We start from the raw sequence: 18865 nt of genomic DNA, 5'->3' as shown, positions 1-18865 counted from the left end.
TCATTGATAGTCACAAGTGAGGTGCCAGAAGTCTGAAGGTTGGCTAACGTGGTGCCACTATTTCAGAAAGGTTGTAAGGAAAAGCCAGGGAATTATAGACCGGTGAGCCTGATGTCGGTAGTGGGCAAATTCTTGGAGAGAATCCTGAGGGACAGGATGTACGTGTATTTGGAAAGGCAAGGACTGATTCGGGATAGTCAGCATGGCTTTGTGCGTGGGAAATCATGCCTCATGAACTTGATTGCGTTTTTTGAAGAAGTAACAAAGTACATTGATGAGGGCAGAGCGGTGGAGGTGATCTTATGGACTTCAGGAAGGCGTTCGGCAAGGTTCCCCATGAGAGACTGGTTAGCAAGGTTAGATCTCATGGAATACCGGGAGAATTAGTAATTTGGATACAGAACTGGCTCAAAGGTAGAAGACAAAGGGTGGTGGTGGAGGGTTGTTTTTCAGACTGGAGGTCTGTGACTAGTGGAGTGCCACAAGGATCAGTGCTGGGTCCACTACTTTTTGTCATTTATATATATGATTTGGATGTGATCATAGGGGATATAGTTAGTAAGTTCGCAGATGACAGCAAAATTGGAGGTGTAGTGGACAGTGATGAAGATTACCTCAGAGTAACAGGATCTTGATCAGATGGACCAATGGGCCAGGGAGTGGCAGATGGAGTTTAATTTAAATAAATGTGAGGTGCTGCCTTTTGGAAAAGCAAAATCAGATCAGGACTTCTATACTTCATGGTAAGGTTAGAGAGTGTTGCTGAACAAAGAGACCTTGGAGTGCAGGTTCATAGCTCCTTGAAAGTGGAGTCACAGATAAATAAGGTAGTGAAGAAGGTGTTTGATATGCTTTCCTTTATTGGTCAGAGTATTGAGTACAGGAGTTTGGAGGTCATGTTGTGGCTGTACAGGACATTGGTTCGGCCACTTGGGATATTGTGTGCAATTCAGATCTCCTTGTGAAACTTGAAAAGGTTCAGAAAAGATTTAGAAGGATGTTGCTAGGGTTGGAGGATTTGAGGGAGAGATTGAATATGCTAGGGCTGTTTTCCCTGGAGCGTTGGAGATTGAGGGGTGACCTTGTCGAGATTTATAAAATCATGAGGGGCATGGATAGGATAAACAGACGAGGTATTTTCCCTGGAGTAGTGGAGTCCAGAGCTACAGGGCATATGTTTAGGGTGAGAGGGGTAAGATATAAAAGGGACCTAAGGAGCAACTTTTTCAGAGGATGGTACATATATGGAATGAGCTGCCAGAGGAAGTGGAGGAGGCTGGTACAACTGCAGCATTTAAAAGGCATTTGGATGGGTATACGAATAGGAAGGGTTTAGAGGGATATGGGCTAAGTGCTGGCAAATAGGAATAGATTAGGTTAGGGTATCTGGTCAGCATAGACTAGTTGGACCAAGGGTCTGTTTCTGTGCTGTACATCTGTGACACCCTTCTTAAAATGTGGAAACTTATTAGTCATCCTTCAATCCTCGGGAACTTCCCCCTGTGGTTCGAGAGGAATTATAAATTTTTGTCAATTTCCTGCCTCGCCTCCCATAGCAGTGTGGGATGCAATTCACCTGGGCCAGGCATTTCTCTGATTTTAAGCCCCACAGAGCCACCAGGATTTCCCCATTTCCAATGTCAAACTATCCAAGTTCTTCATAACTTCTTCCTTTTAATATATTTATAGAATATCTTAGGATTCTCCCTAATCCTGTTCGCAAGTCCTTTTTCATATCCACCTTTTGCTCTTCTCATTACTTTCTTATGTTCTCTCCTTGCACTTGCTATACTTCTGCAGGGCTGCAGCTGAATTGCTGCCTTTGGACTTGCTAAAAGCCCTGCTCCTCCTCCATCCAGTGCTGAATTAACCTGGACATCTAGGGCTCACTGAATGTATTGCTCCTGCATTTCTTTCTAAAGGGTACATATTGGACCTGTCCTCTCCCCTGCTCCTTTATGAATGTTCCCTATTGGTCCGCTCTAGACTTAGCTGCAAGGAGCTGCTCCCAGTCCATGATCAGAACAAACTTGAATGTACTGTGTTGTGGTCACTATTGCTAAAATGTTCCCCCACTGCCACATTGAACACTTGCCCAACTTGTTTCCCCAGAACCAGATCCAGCTCTCCACCATCCCTTGTTGGGCCTTCTGTGTATTGGTACAAACACTCCCCTGAATATATTTCAAGAAATCCAATCCGTCTAAACCCTTAGCAGTATGACTATCCCAGTTTGTTGAAAAAGTTGAAATTCCCTCTACACACCTCAGTGAACCTTTCATATGTTTGGCTCCTCTTTGTCCCACTGACTCTTTGGGGATCTGTAATACACTACCAATAAAGCAGCTGCCCTCTTAACATTCCAAAGTTCGACCCACAAACTCTTGTTTGAAGACCCTTCCAATATATCATCTCTCCTTATTGTAGTATTTGACTCTTTCATTAATTGTACAACAACACCACCCTTTTTAGACCCTCACCTAAAGATCCTATACCCTGGAATGTTGAGTTGCCAATCCAGCCCTTTCCTCCTCCATATCATACTTCCATGAGTCCATCCATGCCACTACCCCATCAGTCTTACCTCTTACACTTCTAGCATTAAAGTTAAGACCACCCAGCCTTGCATTAGTCTCTCTACACTCAATATAACTGAGCTCACTTTTGCTGTAGCATGATGTGTCTCAGTTTCATTGATATTCTGTGTTCACTCTCCTTGTCAGACTAGTTTAAACTCTTCCCAATAGCACCAACAAATCTACCTGCAAGGATGTTGGTTGCAATGTGATTCAGGTGGAGACAGTCATGTTTGCATATGTTCCCACCTTTCCCAAAAACAGTTCCAGTGATCCAGGAATCTAAAATCCTCCCTCTTGCACCATCTCATGAGCCACACATTCAGCTCTCCTATTTTCTTATTTCTGAACTGACTAGCACGTTGCACCACGCGTAATCCAAAGGTTATATAGTGAGGGGATTTAATTACAGAATCAGGGCTCTCTTGCTCTAACAGTCTGGGGCATTGGTAAGACCACACCTGCCATATTGTGTGCAGTTTTGGTCTCTATCTGAGGAAGATTATTTTAGGGAGTGCAAAAAAGGTTTACCGGACTGGTTCCTGGGATGGTACAGGGAGCGACTGGATCATTTAGGTGTCTGAGATGAAGAGAGATTGAGTAGGTTAGTATGAATGTTTCTCTAATTTAGAAGAAGGAGAAGAAATTTAATTGAGCTACATACGTTGCTAAAATGCCTTTGCCAGCACATTCCAGATACTTAACACACTGTGGAAAAATTTGTCCCTCACATCTCCTTTAAGTGTACTACCTTCTTCATGAAACTTTCTGGCCCCCAGTAATTGACGTCTCTAGCCTCAGAAAAAGACTCCAACTATCCATTCTATCCACGTGTCTCATAAGTTTGTAAACTTCTATCAAGTTGTCCTTCATCCAAGTTAAAACAAACCAAGTTTGTCTAATCTCTCCTCACAGCTAAAAGTCTCCAAACCAGGCAAGATCCTGGCAATCCATTTTTGTACCCTCTCCAAAGTCTTCATTTCTTCCTTGTAGTGTGGCAACCAGAACTGCACGCTGTCTTCCAAATGTGGCCTAACTTAATTTCTGTGCAGCTGCAAAATGACTTGCCAATTTTTAATACAAAAGCCCGACGTATTTCCCTTAACAAATCCTATTCTAACAGGATTAGGTCGAGTAGATGCAGCAACGTTTTGTATGACTGAATTGTTCAAAACTAGTGGTCACAGTCTCTTATTAAGGGGTTGATCTTTTAGGATAGACTTGAGAAATTTCTTCATCCAGAGAGTGGTGAACCTGTGCGATTCTCTGCCATGGAAAACAGTTGAGACAGCAGTATTGAATGTTTTCACAGAGTATGATGTACCTCTGGGGGCTTAAGTGATTTAAGGTTAAAGGGCAAAAGTGGGAATAGGCTGGATGATCAGACATGACCATTTTGAATGGCACAGCAGCCTGAAAGAGCCAAATGGCTTACACCTCTAAAATCTGTTTCTTATCCTTTCTAAAGAGTGGTGCCAAGAGTGAAACCCATACCGTAGCTGAGACGTAATGAGACTGATTCTGGATTAGTGGTGCTGGAAGAGCACAGCAGTTCAGGCAGCATCCAAGTAGCTTCGAAATCGACGTTCGGGCAAAAGCCCTTCATCAGGTTTCGAAGCTACTTGGATGTTGCCTGAACTGTTGTGCTCTTCCAGCACCACTAATCCAGAATCTGGTTTCCAGCATCTGCAGTCATTGTTTTTACCATAATGAGACTGAGTCTAGTTCTGGACTCATTCCCCCCCCAGGTTTACTAACATTGCCTTGGTCTCATACGTTTAACTCCACTTTATAAAGCCAGACAAAGCCATATGCTTTTGTAACAACCTTCTGAGCTTGCCCTGCCATCTTGAAAGATTGTGGCCCTGCACCCTTGTTAGGTTCTTTTACTCTTCAGATTCTTACACACTTGATGGAACTGCAACACACCAACTTCTGTGAACAAGCAACCAAATTGATTCAGCACAGTACAGTATAAGTTAGGTGACCCCCTTTGATCCTCTTCACAGGCATGCAAAGTTGGGTCAAAGTGAGGCACTGAATAAAGAAAGCATTTAATATTTCATTAATATCCAAAGAGATAGCACAATTTAATTTTTTACATTACACCCTCACTTGGCCCTGGTCCCACACTGTTGAAACTATATTATTCTACATGTACTTCCTTCTTTTCTTTGAATTATTTAAAGCAGACTTATTTGTGTTAAATTTAATCATTTGTGCATCGGCCCATTCAGTAGGGTCTGCCCAGTTCAGCCCAGTAGCAGCAACACCTCACTCTCCCTCTCTCCTGTGCTCTCTCCCTTATGAAAAGCAACTATTTACCAGCACTTTGTTTTCTGCCCCTTTGTGTGTTCATGCAGCCACTGTTAAGTACATATGCATCAGTTGTGCTGACAAGTCTGTTATGACTTCATCAAATGCTACATGCTAGATGTCAGTCTCATTACCCTTGCCCATCCCTGGTATTTCATCAATCCAAAAAGGTTAGTCAAATACAATTTTCCTTTTAAAAAAAATGTTGAGCTTTTTTCCTCCATCCTTTCAATCTATTTAATAGTTTTAATATTTACTTCCCTTCCTTAACCACATCATGTTGACATTGAATTTCACTTGTTATTTCTAAGTCCAACTCGCTAATCTATCTTCATTTGATCAATCAGCCAGTGATTGCTTTTCCTCCTCAGTGTCATCAGTATGATTTGACACATTTGTTTCTGTGCTCACATTTCATGCAGTGATACTTTGAGTACATGGTGATCACTTCCTGCCATCTCTGTATGGCCATCCTCTGACTTACTTGAGCAATTCACTTCATAGAACGTAGAAAAGTGCAGCACAGTACAGGCCCTTCGGCCCTCTATGTTGTGCCGGCCTTTGATCTTATTCTAAGATCAGACTAACCTTCACGCCCTTCATTGTACTATCTATCGTGTGTGTATCCAAGAGTCGTTTAAATGTCCCTAATGTATCTGATTCTACTACCTCTGACATCTGCCCTAAACCTTCCTCCAGTTACCTTAAAATAATGCCCACTCGTAATAGACATTTCCACCATGGGAAAAAGTCTCTGGCTATCCACTCTATCTATCCCTCTCAACATCTTGTACACCTGTATCGAGTCACCTCTTATCCTCCTTCACTCCAATGAGAAAAGCCCTAGCTCCTTTAATCGTTCTTCATAAGACTTCCCCTCGAATCTAGGCAGCTCCTCTGCACCCTCTCTGCTTCCACATCATTCCTTTAATGAGGGACCCAGAACTGAACACAATATTCCAAGTGTGCCCTAACCAGGGCTCTTTCGAGCTGCAGCATGACCTTGTGGCTCTTAGTCTCAATCCCACTGCTAATGAAAGCCAACACACCATATGCTGCCTTAATGACCCTATCAACCTGGGTGGCAACTTTGAGGGATCTGTGCACATGTAGCCCAAAATCCCTCTGTTCCCCTACACTGGTAAGAATCCTGCCTTTAACCCTCTATTCTGCATTCAAATTCAACCTTCCAAAGTGAATGACTTCACACTTTTTTCCAGGTTGAACTCCATCTGCCACTTCTCAGCCCAGTTCTGAATCCTGTCAATGTCCCCTTGCAAGCTACAGCAGCCCTCCATGCTATCCACAACTCCACCAACCTTCGTATCATCAGCAAACTTACTAACCCATCCTGCCAATTCCTCATCTAAGTCATTTATAAAAATCACAAAGAGCAGAAGTCCCTGCGGAACACCACTGATGGTCACCAAGTTCCAAGCTAAATACTTTACAACTACCATCACCCTCTGTCTTCTATGGGCCAGCCAGATTTCCCTGTATCCCGTGCCTCCTTTCTTTCTGAATGAGCCTACCATGGGGAACCTTATCAAATGCCTTACTAAAATCAATGTACGTCACATCAACTGCTCTACCTCCATCAATATGTTTTGTCGCATCCTCAAAGAATTCAGTCAGGTTTGTGATGGATGACCTGCCCCTCCCAAAACCATGCTGATTATCTGTAATCAAGCGATGGTTTTTCAAGTAATCATAAATCCTGTCTCTCAGAACCTTCTCCAATACTGTACCACCACGGACGTAAGACTGACTTGTCTGTAATTCCCAGGGTTATCCCTATTCCCTCTCTTGAACAAGGGAATCACATTTGCCTTCCTCCAATCGTCATCACTACTCCAGTGTGCAGTGAGGATGCAAAGATCATTGCTGAAGGCGCAGCAATCTCTTCCCTTGCTTCCTGTAGCAACTGAAGTTATATCCTGTCTGGCCCAAGGGATATATCTACCCTTATGTTTTTCAAAGTTTTCAGCACATCCTCCTTTCTAACATCAACCTGTTCGAGCATATCAGTTTGTTACATGCTGTCCTGAAAAACATTAAGGTCCCTCTCAGTAGTGAATACTGAAGCAAAGTATTCATTAAGGACCTTCCCTATTTCTTCTGATTCCCTCCACAATTCCTGATTGACCCTACCCTCATTATTCACTGCATAATTTTATATGTTTCTGTAAGATCATTCATTGTAAACCCTCATTCTTCTAAACTCCAATGCGTATTGTCCTGGCCTACTCAATCTCTCGTATGCTAACCCTCTCAATTCCAGTATCAACCCAGTTAACCACCTCTTCATCCCTGCAGTGGCAGTACGCTCTTAAGTAAAGAGACCAAATCTATACGCAGTACTCCAGGTGTGACCTCACCCGCACTCTATATAGCTGCAGCATAACCTCCCTATTTTTAAACTCCATCCCTTTAGCAATTATTGGCATGTTATTTGTGTCTTCCACTGTGAAGACTATCTCAAAATACTTGTTCAACACTTCGGCAATTTCCCATTAAACTCCAGTTCTCGTCCTCTAAAGGACCAATGTTTATCTTAAACACTCTTTTTCATTTTATACCTTCAGAATGATGTCACAGACTACAAGGTGAAGCACACATGATGAATGATAAACGTAGGGCATCTAAAAGAAAACGAAAAATGTACAGCTTCCACACAGAATAAGAAAATTAATATCTTTTCACAACCATGACAGATGAGAGTGTTTGCCATGCATGTCACCAAAGTATATCAATAAATAAAAAGGGGAATTTAGAGTCATGTCACAGAGCAAAATAAATTCAGAGACAGTTATCCCTTCAACAGTATGATTCAGAGGCAAAGAAAGTTGACAAGCTGAAAGTTAAGCAATAAGGAAAAAACATTCAATTTCCTATCACTGATGTTTTTTTTCCACTTCAAGCCCACAAAAAAGTCACCATCATGTTTTTGGGCCTGTCAAATGAGTAACTGGTTAACCTCCAGTGGCAAAAAGAGCAGTGCCAAACCTTTCACCAGACCTTTAAAGATCCTCTATTTCTGAAGTACATTAATTAATCATTTGCAGATTAATTGTCTCACTTTGTTTCTTGCTATTAATTTTTGTCTTTAGTGGTGTGAGGCTGTGACTTTACACATACAGCTTCTCAACTCTGATTCGCATTTATGATGAGATTATTACTTTTCCTTTCTCAGCCCCTTGAACCGAGATTGGAACACTGACCGGAGCCGGAAGATGAGTGGATTTCAGGATCGATCCTGGCAAGGAAGTGTTGATAGTGGACTGATGTCAAGAGATCATTGGCAAAGTAAAACTTAACAGTCAAATTATGTTTCTGAGTAGTTTAATAAAAGTGTTTTTCATACTTATTCCATCTCTAAGACAAATTCTACAGCTTCATATTCCTGAAGACATGATTAGTACTCAGCAGTAGTTATCATCTTTAATGGTTAAAAGGGAAAGTGATCTCAGTGTTCTGAAAATTGGAACATTTGAGTTAAATGTGAATCGACTATTCCCACTGGTCAGTAAGCTGGTTGCTAGAGCATATAGATTTGAAGTGATCATTTAAAGAATGTGAAGTGTGACTTGGGAACTATTTCAACGTTAGAGACTTATAAGATGGAATGGCCTAACATCTCTAGTGGTAGGTAAATTCAAAAAGTTATGAATCGGTGTAAGGCTGCAAGGATGAACGAACTGACCATGGTCAGGTAGTGCTGTATGCCATCCATATAGGTCAGGTTAAGCAGGGTATCCTAGAAGTGTGAGGCAGAATAGTCAGCGGGTCGACACTTTTTTGTTTTTGCAGCTATGTGCATGAGTCTGGATAGCTGTGATGCCTACTCAGTGCCAGTGTTCAGGATATTTGCTCTGGGATGCATAGGAACTTGGGGTGGAGAGGGGAAGATCTAGGTTGTAGCGGTCCACATGGGTGCCAACAATGTAGGACTAGGAAGGAAGTTCTTTGTAGGCATTCAGTGGCTGTGAGCTAAATTAAGAACTTCAATGTTAATAGTATTATCTGAACCACAAGTGAATTAACATAGGGTACAGGAGAACATATGAGTGAGGAATAAGTGTGGGCCACTCAGCCCTTCAAGCTTCTCCTCTATTCAGTAAGATCATAACTAATCTGATTTGAACCTCAACTGTATTCCTGTGTACCCGTGATAATATTTCATTACCTTAGTAATCAAGAATCAATCTGTCTCTGCCCTGAAAGGATATTTAAGGATTCTGCATCCACTGCCTTTTGAGGAAGGGAATTCCAAAGACACTCGACCCTTTAAGAGAAAAGGCGTTTCCTCATCTCTGTCTAAATAGCTGACCCTATGTTTTTAAATTATGACCCCTTATTCTAGTTTTTTCCACAAGAGAAAGCATCCTGTCCCCATCCACCTTAAAGTCCCCTCAGGATCTTCAATTTTCAATTGAGTCACCTCTGACTCTACTAAACTCCAGAGGATACAGGCCTAGCCTATCTAACCTTTCTTTGTAAGGCAGTCCACTGCTTCCAGCTATTAGTTGAATAAACTTTCTTCAAACTGCTTCCAGCGTTCTATAAGTATGGTGATCAGTACTGTATATGGTATTCCAGATGTGGTCTCACCAATGCCCTGTATTACTGGAACACAACCTCCCTATTCTTGCATTCAGTTTCTTTTGCAGTAACACACAACATAGAGTTAGCTTTCCTGATTACTTGTTGAACCTGCATTTTAGTTTTCTGCAATTGATGCATGAGAATACCAAGATCTGTGTCTCAGAACTCTGCAATCTCATGCCATTTAGATAATATGTTGCTTTTTTATTATTCTGAGATACGGATTATCAGAATAGGGAAGAATATTGGCCATGACAGTTATAAAGTGGAGGTGACCCCCTCTGGGAATTAAAACCAAAACACCCAAAGAAGAGTAGTATAATCTGTAAAAAGAGTGTGAACAGTGGGGTAAACTGCCTTTTAGCAACTTCTAGTAGTTAAATAAAATAACACTCACTTTAAAATCAACAAGTAACAATTTATTCATCTAACTCTAACAGTGAATAACTTAAGTAAACTATTAATAAACCGAGTAAATCCCTTCTAACTAACTATTCTAGAATTAAACAAGAATCTAATGGTATACTGTCCCAATAAATAGAATTTCCTCTTATATAACAAAAAATAGAATTTAGTCTCTTGAAATTCCAGACAGGTCACATCTTTTGGAATGATCTGTGCCTTCCCTGTAATTCTTCTGTCAGGAATGTCTTTATTTAGAGTGTTTTCTCTAATACGTAAATGAGTGAGAAAACCAATTTTGAGAGAGAGAGAGTGCAAGCTGAGGGCTGTTCGCTCTGTCCAACTACCCCTTTCTTTCATACCAGTGATGGCGTATTAATATTTCTTACAATTGGATTGGTCCTATGTTGTCAAAGCCATCAGATTTAACTTTAATAAGATTTTGGCATCAAGTGCCTACTTCACATTGGCTAAATTCAAAAATTTGTTGTCCTGGTAAAAAACTGCTGTTTGGCCTAACTTTTCGGCTTTTTGATATAAATGTTGCAGTTCGGGCTCTTCGTGAACTAGCATTTTAAATCTGTAAGCCCAGAAAAGAAACCCCATTGTTTAACTGGACCACACAATGCCACCCCATCCCCAGTATTTTACAATTTAACAAACACCAAATTATAATTTCCTACCTCCCAGTCTAGAATTACTGTACCCAACTTCACAACAACAGACATGAGAGTGCAGCATTTTTGACATTACATCCCAACTGATTGAAAATCTGTGTTGCCCACCAGCAAGACAGTGCTGCAGATATCCTGGAATGTTGAAGTCTGGAGTTCTTGGTAAATCAGCAGTTGATGACAGTCTGGGAAATCTATCTAATGGGAACTGGGATTGGATCAAATGGGCAATTAAAATTTTTTCTACACATGTAGAATCTAGAATGAAGAATGGTGATTAAATCCCCTCACAGCTACAGTTCTGCCTCTATACAGGGAGTTTAAACTTCAGATTAAAATGAACTGGTATAATTGTGCATGTTTTATAACTTGGCAACTAGCAGCTGTGTGTATGACTGTCCATCTGCAATACTATTGTCATGCAAGTGTGTGATTCCACATAACTTGTTGGCATATGTTGCTTTAGTATCCAGTGGATATATATCCTGTACAGGGTGAATACTGCACCTGGAATCTCCTGTACAGGGTGAATACTGCACCTGGAATCTCTTCTGCACCAACCCAGAGATTTTAATTTAATTGTGTATCCTTGAGAGGATTTCAGTTGCAAGGCTGGTAGTAGATCTGATCATATAATCTGTACAAAAGATGTTTGCAACAGTAATTCTTGAGGTAAAAGATTATTAAGTTCATAATGTATTGTGTAACAAAATGTGAAATGGGTTGAAATATACTGGTAAAAGCTAGAATTTTGTAGTTAGGCCTTGGTTGATGTGGGTGTAATTGATCATTCCCTGTCTTGTATATTTCCTGAAGTGCTCGGTGTTTTTTCCATGATGAATTGAGATGTGAAAGCTTCATCACTAACCCATTGCTGTTGCAGGTGGCGATCGGGGCATGTCTGGCCCATCTGGGACAAGTTACAATATGCAGAGAGGAGGAGGAGGAATGCAAAAGTAAGTAGCCCAAAACCACATCTTAGCTGCACTTCAGAAAAATGTAAACCAACTAATATCTCAGTAAAAACACTGACACCTGTCTTTTTGGAGGCTGATTTGATAAAGTTTCGATCAATGACCTTTATTTGAATTGGGCTATGTGGATAAACACAACCAGATTTAAAGCTTCCTGTATTTACCGTTTCATTTCTTCTAATTGCCAGTCTAAATGTTTTCTATTATGTAAGCACGTGTTTCATCCAGGACAGCTTTGCTGTGATTTGAAATAGGAATTGTAATTTCTATAGATTTTTCTATGCAACTGCAATTTTGTCATTTTGATATTTGTTCATGTCAAATGATCTCTCACTCTACATTTAACCAAGTTCTAGTTTAACTTTATATTGAACCATCACGTCGATCAGAAATAATTGTAATGTGGTTCAGAATGAGCTGGATTTAAGTCTGTGTGAGCATATTATATGCTGTTTTCCAACACTACCCTCAAAACCTATGATGGCAGACATTGGTTTGGTGTGGGCCATGTTTACCTGTAGTGAAACAAAAGCAGTTTGCAACACAGTCCAGAGCTTTTTATTGCTCTTCTAAGCTAAACATGTCAAGGCATAGACCAATCAGTTCAAAGGAAAATAATCTTTTTATTTAGGAGCACTTCCCAGGGCATTTCATTCCCACTGCCTGTCTTTTGTTTTCTCCCTGACTGAGTTTGAAGACTTTGTTCTGTCCTGCTGAAGGCTTGCTATATCTACATGTCAATTCTGTAAAGTGACTCTGCTCTTTCTCCTTGAATCAGTGTTAATAGACACCTATTCTCCACTACTACATGCATATCTAGTCCCCCCCCTTGCAGCTGAATACATTCTTGCAAATTTACTCCCTGTTTCAAGAGCACAGTAATATATTAAGGCAAACCATGAACATGACATTGGTAGCCAAGGTAATCAGCTTCAGTATTGGGCAGTTGGCTGAGTTGTGTGACATAACTGCAGATGATAGTTAATTCTACAACAGAATTGGTGCCTGTGAAATGTATTGCTGAGCTGACCACTGAGAAGTTTGAAAAGTATGGTGCTGGAAAAGTACAGCAGGTCAAGCAGCATCCAAGGAGCAGGAGAATCGATGTTTCGGGCATAAGCCCTTCATCAGGAATGTGGGTCAGAGGTGTGTAGAGAGCTGACAGATAAATAGGAGGGTTGGGTTGGGTTGGGGGGGTGAGGTAGCTGAGAAGGCAGTAGGTAGATAGATAGAGGGTGATGGTGATAGGTCAGTGAATGGGGTGAGAGGTGGTGGGGGAGCTCCGAGGAGCAGGAGAGCCGACTTCTGATAAAAGCTTGTGTTGTCAGTCTGTAGCAAAACCTTGATGTGCACCCTAAACATAATTGAACGGCATCACAGGCATGTAAAATATGAAATGATTCTGAAAATAATGAGACATACTTCTTGAAGTGAACCTTTCCCATCGATATAATTTTTCCTGAAGTTCAGAAGTTGTTAGAATGCTGTCATATGCTGCCTAGTTGCTCGCACTCTCCCTGTATTGTTGAACTTTTTCACAATTATGATTAGAACCTGGATAAGATGCTTTGATAAGAGCGCCTAGTAGTCCATTGCACAGCAATTCACTCTCACATTTGAGAAATTGTACTGAAGAGGATGGAAACTGTAACACTTCTTCAAAGAGATAAACCAAGTCAGTGCAGATTGTTAATACAGATCTGTAAAGAATAAATCCCCCTTAACAAATTTGGTGTTAAAATTATCAAATGTAGACCATTTTAAAAGCACAGGATAGAGTGCCACATTTGTTCATACTGATTATTTAAATCCCAAATAATCCAAGGTCAAACACTGGTGTGGGTAAAGAAAGGGCTGAATGATAGTATTACATAGCATTTAAACATGCAGAAACTGCATTTCATGTGTTTCTGCTTGATGCAAACATCCTCTTGGTTTACTTGCTCACACCACTGCCTTCTATAGTTTCCCGTGCGTTTATCTAATTTCCCTGGCAGTTACCCAGAGAGTGGACAGAATTTGGTAATGGTTGAGGTTTTGAGTAGACGAGAAGATTTCGGAATGGTATTAGGCTATTCAGCCCATTGATTCTGCTCCTCCATTCAATCACAGCTGATACATTTCTCAAACCCATTCTCCTGTTTTCTCCTGTAACCATCAAACCCATTACCAATCAAGAACCTATCAGTGTTTGTGTTAAGTACACTAATGATTTGGCCACCACAGCCATCTACGGCAATGAGTTCTGTAATTTACCCACCCTCTGGCTGAAGAAATTCCTCCTCCTCTCAGTTCTAAAGGGACATTCCTTCACTCTGAGGTGTGCCCTTAGGTCCTAGTCTCTCCTACTGGAGGAAGCATCTAGTCCATGTCCACACTATTTGGGCCTATCAGTATTCTGTAAGTTTCAATCAGAATTTGCCTGCCACCTCCCCAGTCAAATTTCTTCTAAAACCTCCTCTAGTACCTTCCAACACCAATACATCCCTTCTTGAATACAGGCTCAAAACTGCTCATAATGTTCCAAATGCAGTCTGACCAGGGTCTTAGACAATCTAGGCAGTATGTCTCTGTTCTTGTGTTTTAGCCCTCTTGAAATCAGTGCTAACGTTGTATTTCCCTTCCTAACTGCCAACTAAGCCTCCCATTTTAACCTTAAGAGAATCTTGAACTTGGACTTCAAAGTCCATTTGTGCTTCAGATTTCCAAAACTTTTTCCCACACAGAAAATAGTCTATGCCTCTATTATTCCCACCAAAGACCATAACCTTTCACTTTCCCACATTGCATTCCATCAGTCACTTCCTTGCCCACTCTTTTAGCCTACCCAAGTCCTTCCCCCACCTGTCTCCCTCCTCAACCTTCCCCCACCTGTCTCCCTCCTCAACCTTCCCCCACCTGTCTCCCTCCTCAACCTTCCCCCACCTGTCTCCCTCCTCAACCTTCCCCCACCTGTCTCCCTCCTCAACCTTCCCCCACCTGTCTCCCTCCTCAACCTTCCCCCACCTGTCTCCCTCCTCAACCTTCCCCCACCTGTCTCCCTCCTCAACCTTCCCCCACCTGTCTCCCTCCTCAACCTTCCCCCACCTGTCTCCCTCCTCAACCTTCCCCCACCTGTCTCCCTCCTCAACCTTCCCCCACCTGTCTCCCTCCTCAACCTTCCCCCACCTGTCTCCCTCCTCAACCTTCCCCCACCTGTCTCCCTCCTCAACCTTCCCCCACCTGTCTCCCTCCTCAACCTTCCCCCACCTGTCTCCCTCCTCAACCTTCCCTCACCTGTCTCCCTCCTCAACCTTCCCCCACCTGTCTCCCTCTTCAACCTTCCCCCACCTGTCTCCCTCCTCAACCTTCCCCCACCTGTCTCCCTCCTCAACCTTGCCCAATCTGCAGGCTTAACAACAATGCCCTTGGTTCCTTCAATAAATTGTTCATGTATAACGTGAATAACTACGATCCCAACATACACCCCTCTGGCACTCCACTACTCACCAGCTGCCATTCCTGCAAACTGCTTCTTTATTCCCACTCTCTAACTCTGCCAGGTGAGAGGTTTTGAGTCCAGAAGCCTGGATGTGGTGTTGTAGTTATACAGGGCCTTGGTGAGGCCACACCTAGAATATAGTGTGCAGTTTTGGTCTCCTTTTCTGAGGAAGGATGCTCTTGCTCTCGAGGGAGTACAGCAAACGTTTGCCAGCCTGATCCCAGGGGTGATGGGACTGATGGATGAGGGAGATTGACTCGGTTAGGATTGTTTTCATTGGAGTTCAAACCAGTCAAGGGGGAATGTCACAGAGTCTTATAATATTCTAACAGGACTAGATAGGTTAGATTAGATTACTTACCATAAGGAACCTTGTGAAACGCCTTACTGAAGTCCATATAGATCATGTCTACCGCTCTGTCCTCATCAGTCCTCTTTGTTACTTTTCAAAAAAAACTCAATCAAGTTGATGAGACTTGATTTTCCCACGCACAAAGCCATGTTGCCAATCCCTGATCAGTCCTTGCCTTTCCAAATACACGCAAATCCTGTCTGTCAGGATTCCCCCAACAACTTATCCACCACTGTCAAGCTTACTGGTCTGTACTTCCCTGGCTTTTCCTTACCACCTTTCCACTTTATTTAAAAAGATAAATAAATCATCCTATCATACTTGCTATAAAAACTATAGGTCTCAGCATTACATTTCAGGATGCTTTCAGATGACCACAGTCATGCAGTCTCAAAACTATCAACAGTTATTTTCAGCACCAATTGTACTTATAACTGGTGCTGCTACTGATGTTTGGAATGGTAAGATACTATTTGATGCCTTTTTTCCCCTCTGTATCTGTCAGTGTACAGCACCACAACAAGCCACTGGATGGCAGTACATAACAAATCTGTTAAAGGTTGCTGTTAGTAGCTTCTCTAATCTTTACAGCCTTCTCCTGTTAATTCTTGTTCCATCCCTTTCTCACAGTAATTTAGGGTCTGTATTAAAAGCATGTTTAGCTCTTTCTGTCTAGTTCAGTGTGGAATCCTCATCATGCCCCATGCAAAGATCGCTCTGCAGCATTTCCCTGTCACAAGGAGAACCAGATACGATGACCATATGGAGCCTTGTTGGTTGAAGGGTTCTTCCATCCTATCCAGTCACATGTTCTTCCCATTGCTGCACACTCTGAAGCCCATTATGATGTTCATCACAAGCACACTCGCACCACACATGGACTGTGGGTCATAGTGATCTGCCTGAAAGGAGCCTCATCTATCATAGCTCTATATATATCACAATGAAGGAACCTTCAGGTTCCCAGAAGTGTGGGGTGAGGTTGAATGTTATAATAAGGAACCAGGGTAAAACTAGGAATCTGTTACCAGGAAAGCTGAGGGAAACTAATAATTGTCCAGAGTTTGAATTTGGGTGAAGAAATAGAAAAAAGATGAATTCCATTGCTGTCAAGCTATAGCAAGAGGGTGTAAGAGTAAGACTCAAAGTAAAAGATTGAATACAGCAAGAAATTGAATAAGATTATTAGACCAGCGATGCATGACTGAGTCTTATTTGAAGCTGAATTAACCGCAAAATTTAGCAGGAAATTAAATAAATCAGCAGGCGAATTATTTCAGACAATGCCGGGAATAGATTTGACAGTAGATGGATCCAGTGTGGTGTTAGCATTAATACAGAAATGGGAACAAGCAATTTATACTATATTCAGTAAAGGTTTCTGTCGGTCGTTTCTGGAAGGCATGTCCTCGGATTCTGGGCATGTCAAACCTTCACTCTTGCTACTTATTACAAACATCCTTAGATTACAGGAGAACTTGTTTTGTCTTTTCAGCTTTATAAATAACTGTTGTAATCTTTGGTTTTCACAGTCAAGGAAACTACATGCAAGGAGGTTACCAGCAAGGCTCTATGGCATTTGATAACCGCTCAAGCCAGATGATGTCAGGACTAAACATGTCAGGAGGAAATGCTTCTGGAGGTTACCAGCGTCCCTACTAAAACGTTTCACTATCTTCATATGAAGGAAATATTTTTAATATGTTTTCAGATTCTGTAGTCACCTTTTTGTTTGCGTTGAAGTATTTAAACTGAATGTTTGAATGTGACTAGCTCTCATTTTGTAATTAATTTTCTTAAATGTGCTTGTCTTGACAAAGAATCAATAAAACTTGTCCTTTTTGTCTTTTTCTACCCAACCTGTTTGAAGTTATCTAACCTGCTAGTTCATGATTTTACGTGAATTCTCCTATGGTTTTCCTCAAATATCAGACAAGATCATAAACCTTTCAAATTCCAGTAGCTGGGAATATCTGTGTAGTCTTTAATTTTTCCTTAGTAATATACCAACACGTCATGTGGAAATCACATCAGCATATTGATTGAAGAAAATAAACATGTCCTAAATAACCATGTAGGTAAGTAAGGAATGTGTTGCGACTGTTTCTTATTTTTATATACATTCTGCATTTTGAAATGAACGTTGAATAGTCTGATTGCCAAACCTTTTCCAAAGGGTCCTTTTGTTTTCATTCTGCCTGACCTTCAGTGAAGGACAATGGTAACCCAGTTTCACCATCTTCTTTGCCTAACTAGAAGCAAGTAAAAGTATTCCATATTGTATTTTACAATCACAACTCATTCGCATTCTTAAAAAAAACTATCTATAAATCAAATTTCAAAAGTCCAAGTTATTTTTCCCAGAAGCAAGAAGCATAAAGTTTCGAAACACTCTTGGATTGAAGTTCAGAGGGTACAGTTGATCACAGGATTGTGAAGAAGTTGATGTATGTGCACATGCTTCACACAGTGACCCCTTGCTTTTTTCAGCAACTGCAAAGACCAACTACTTCCTTGTCTCTTTTCACTGTACATGCATGCTTCATCGTGCTCCTTTCTACTCTAACTTTTGTTTTAAATACTGAAATTATATATAAATCCTAATGAGAAAAAACTGGGCACCATATACTTGTAAATACTTTACTAGTGTAAGTTTCCATTTCCCTCTGTACCCCTGGAGTCCTTGCTGCATTTTGTGCAGGGAGTTGTCGTCACTGGCAAGGTCATTCATGATCAAACCATTTGTTTTTAACAGTTCCATTTACGATGACCTAGAAACTTTTGTTTATCACAAACATAAACTGGAGTGATCCAGTTTTCACTTTGTACGAAAGTTCTCTCTGCCCAGTCATGGACATTCTGGCCATCGTACTCCTGAGTTTTAGCTATTTGACCGATTCTGCTGATTCCCAAGATGCTGCAAGTTGTAAGTATATATACAAATCCCCATTCAAATTTAATATTCAATTGATTTCACTGCACTTTTGTGCAAAACTGTAGATGATGTAACTTGCACAGAGAGAAGCGTCCCCTCTACAATTCTTTTAATGTCCTCCGATTGCCACCCTTATTTACACAATCAGATCCTTTAATCATCATGAGCATCTATTGCATTTTCTGTTTCCCTTCTCTGCATTAAAGAGAACATCTCTTGCTTTTCCTACCACCTCATGTAGCTATAATTCCACATCACTGGTACAATTCAGGTAATATTGTTCTGTATCCTTTCAAAAGCCCTGACATCCATTTTACAAAATTGATTGTGTTGCTTCAGTTGAAGCCTAAATATTCATTTATAAAGGTTGAGTATAACTTCTTAAACTCTTCTGCTGAGTGTATTACTCTGGATACTGTGTGCTTTTCCAATATCCACTAGATTTTCCTGAGCAATCTTCAAAGACCTCAAACCTCACTCCTAGGCTTTTCTGACCTACGCCACTTCATCTACATGGTATAATTTTATTACATCGTGTTTCTCCAACCAA

General features: G+C 41.2%; 1 protein-coding gene across 1 annotated transcript in view; it reads left to right on the top strand.

The window, feature by feature from the left end:
• LOC140494481 (scaffold attachment factor B1-like) overlaps positions 1-17234 on the top strand; it is an 81691-nt gene extending 64457 nt beyond the window's left edge. The window contains exons 16-18 of the mRNA XM_072593698.1: positions 8086-8198; positions 11457-11529; positions 16913-17234. Coding sequence (XP_072449799.1) covers positions 8086-8198; positions 11457-11529; positions 16913-17042 — 316 coding nt within the window. The 3' untranslated portion in view covers positions 17043-17234. The remainder of the gene's footprint in view (positions 1-8085; positions 8199-11456; positions 11530-16912) is intronic.
• The last annotated feature ends 1631 nt before the right edge of the window (positions 17235-18865 follow it).

The sequence above is a fragment of the Chiloscyllium punctatum genome, chromosome 24 (assembly GCF_047496795.1).
Source record: "Chiloscyllium punctatum isolate Juve2018m chromosome 24, sChiPun1.3, whole genome shotgun sequence".
NCBI lineage: Eukaryota > Metazoa > Chordata > Chondrichthyes > Orectolobiformes > Hemiscylliidae > Chiloscyllium > Chiloscyllium punctatum.
The sequence above is the reverse complement of the archived record's forward strand: the minus strand, read 5'-3'. Positions and strand labels throughout refer to the sequence as shown.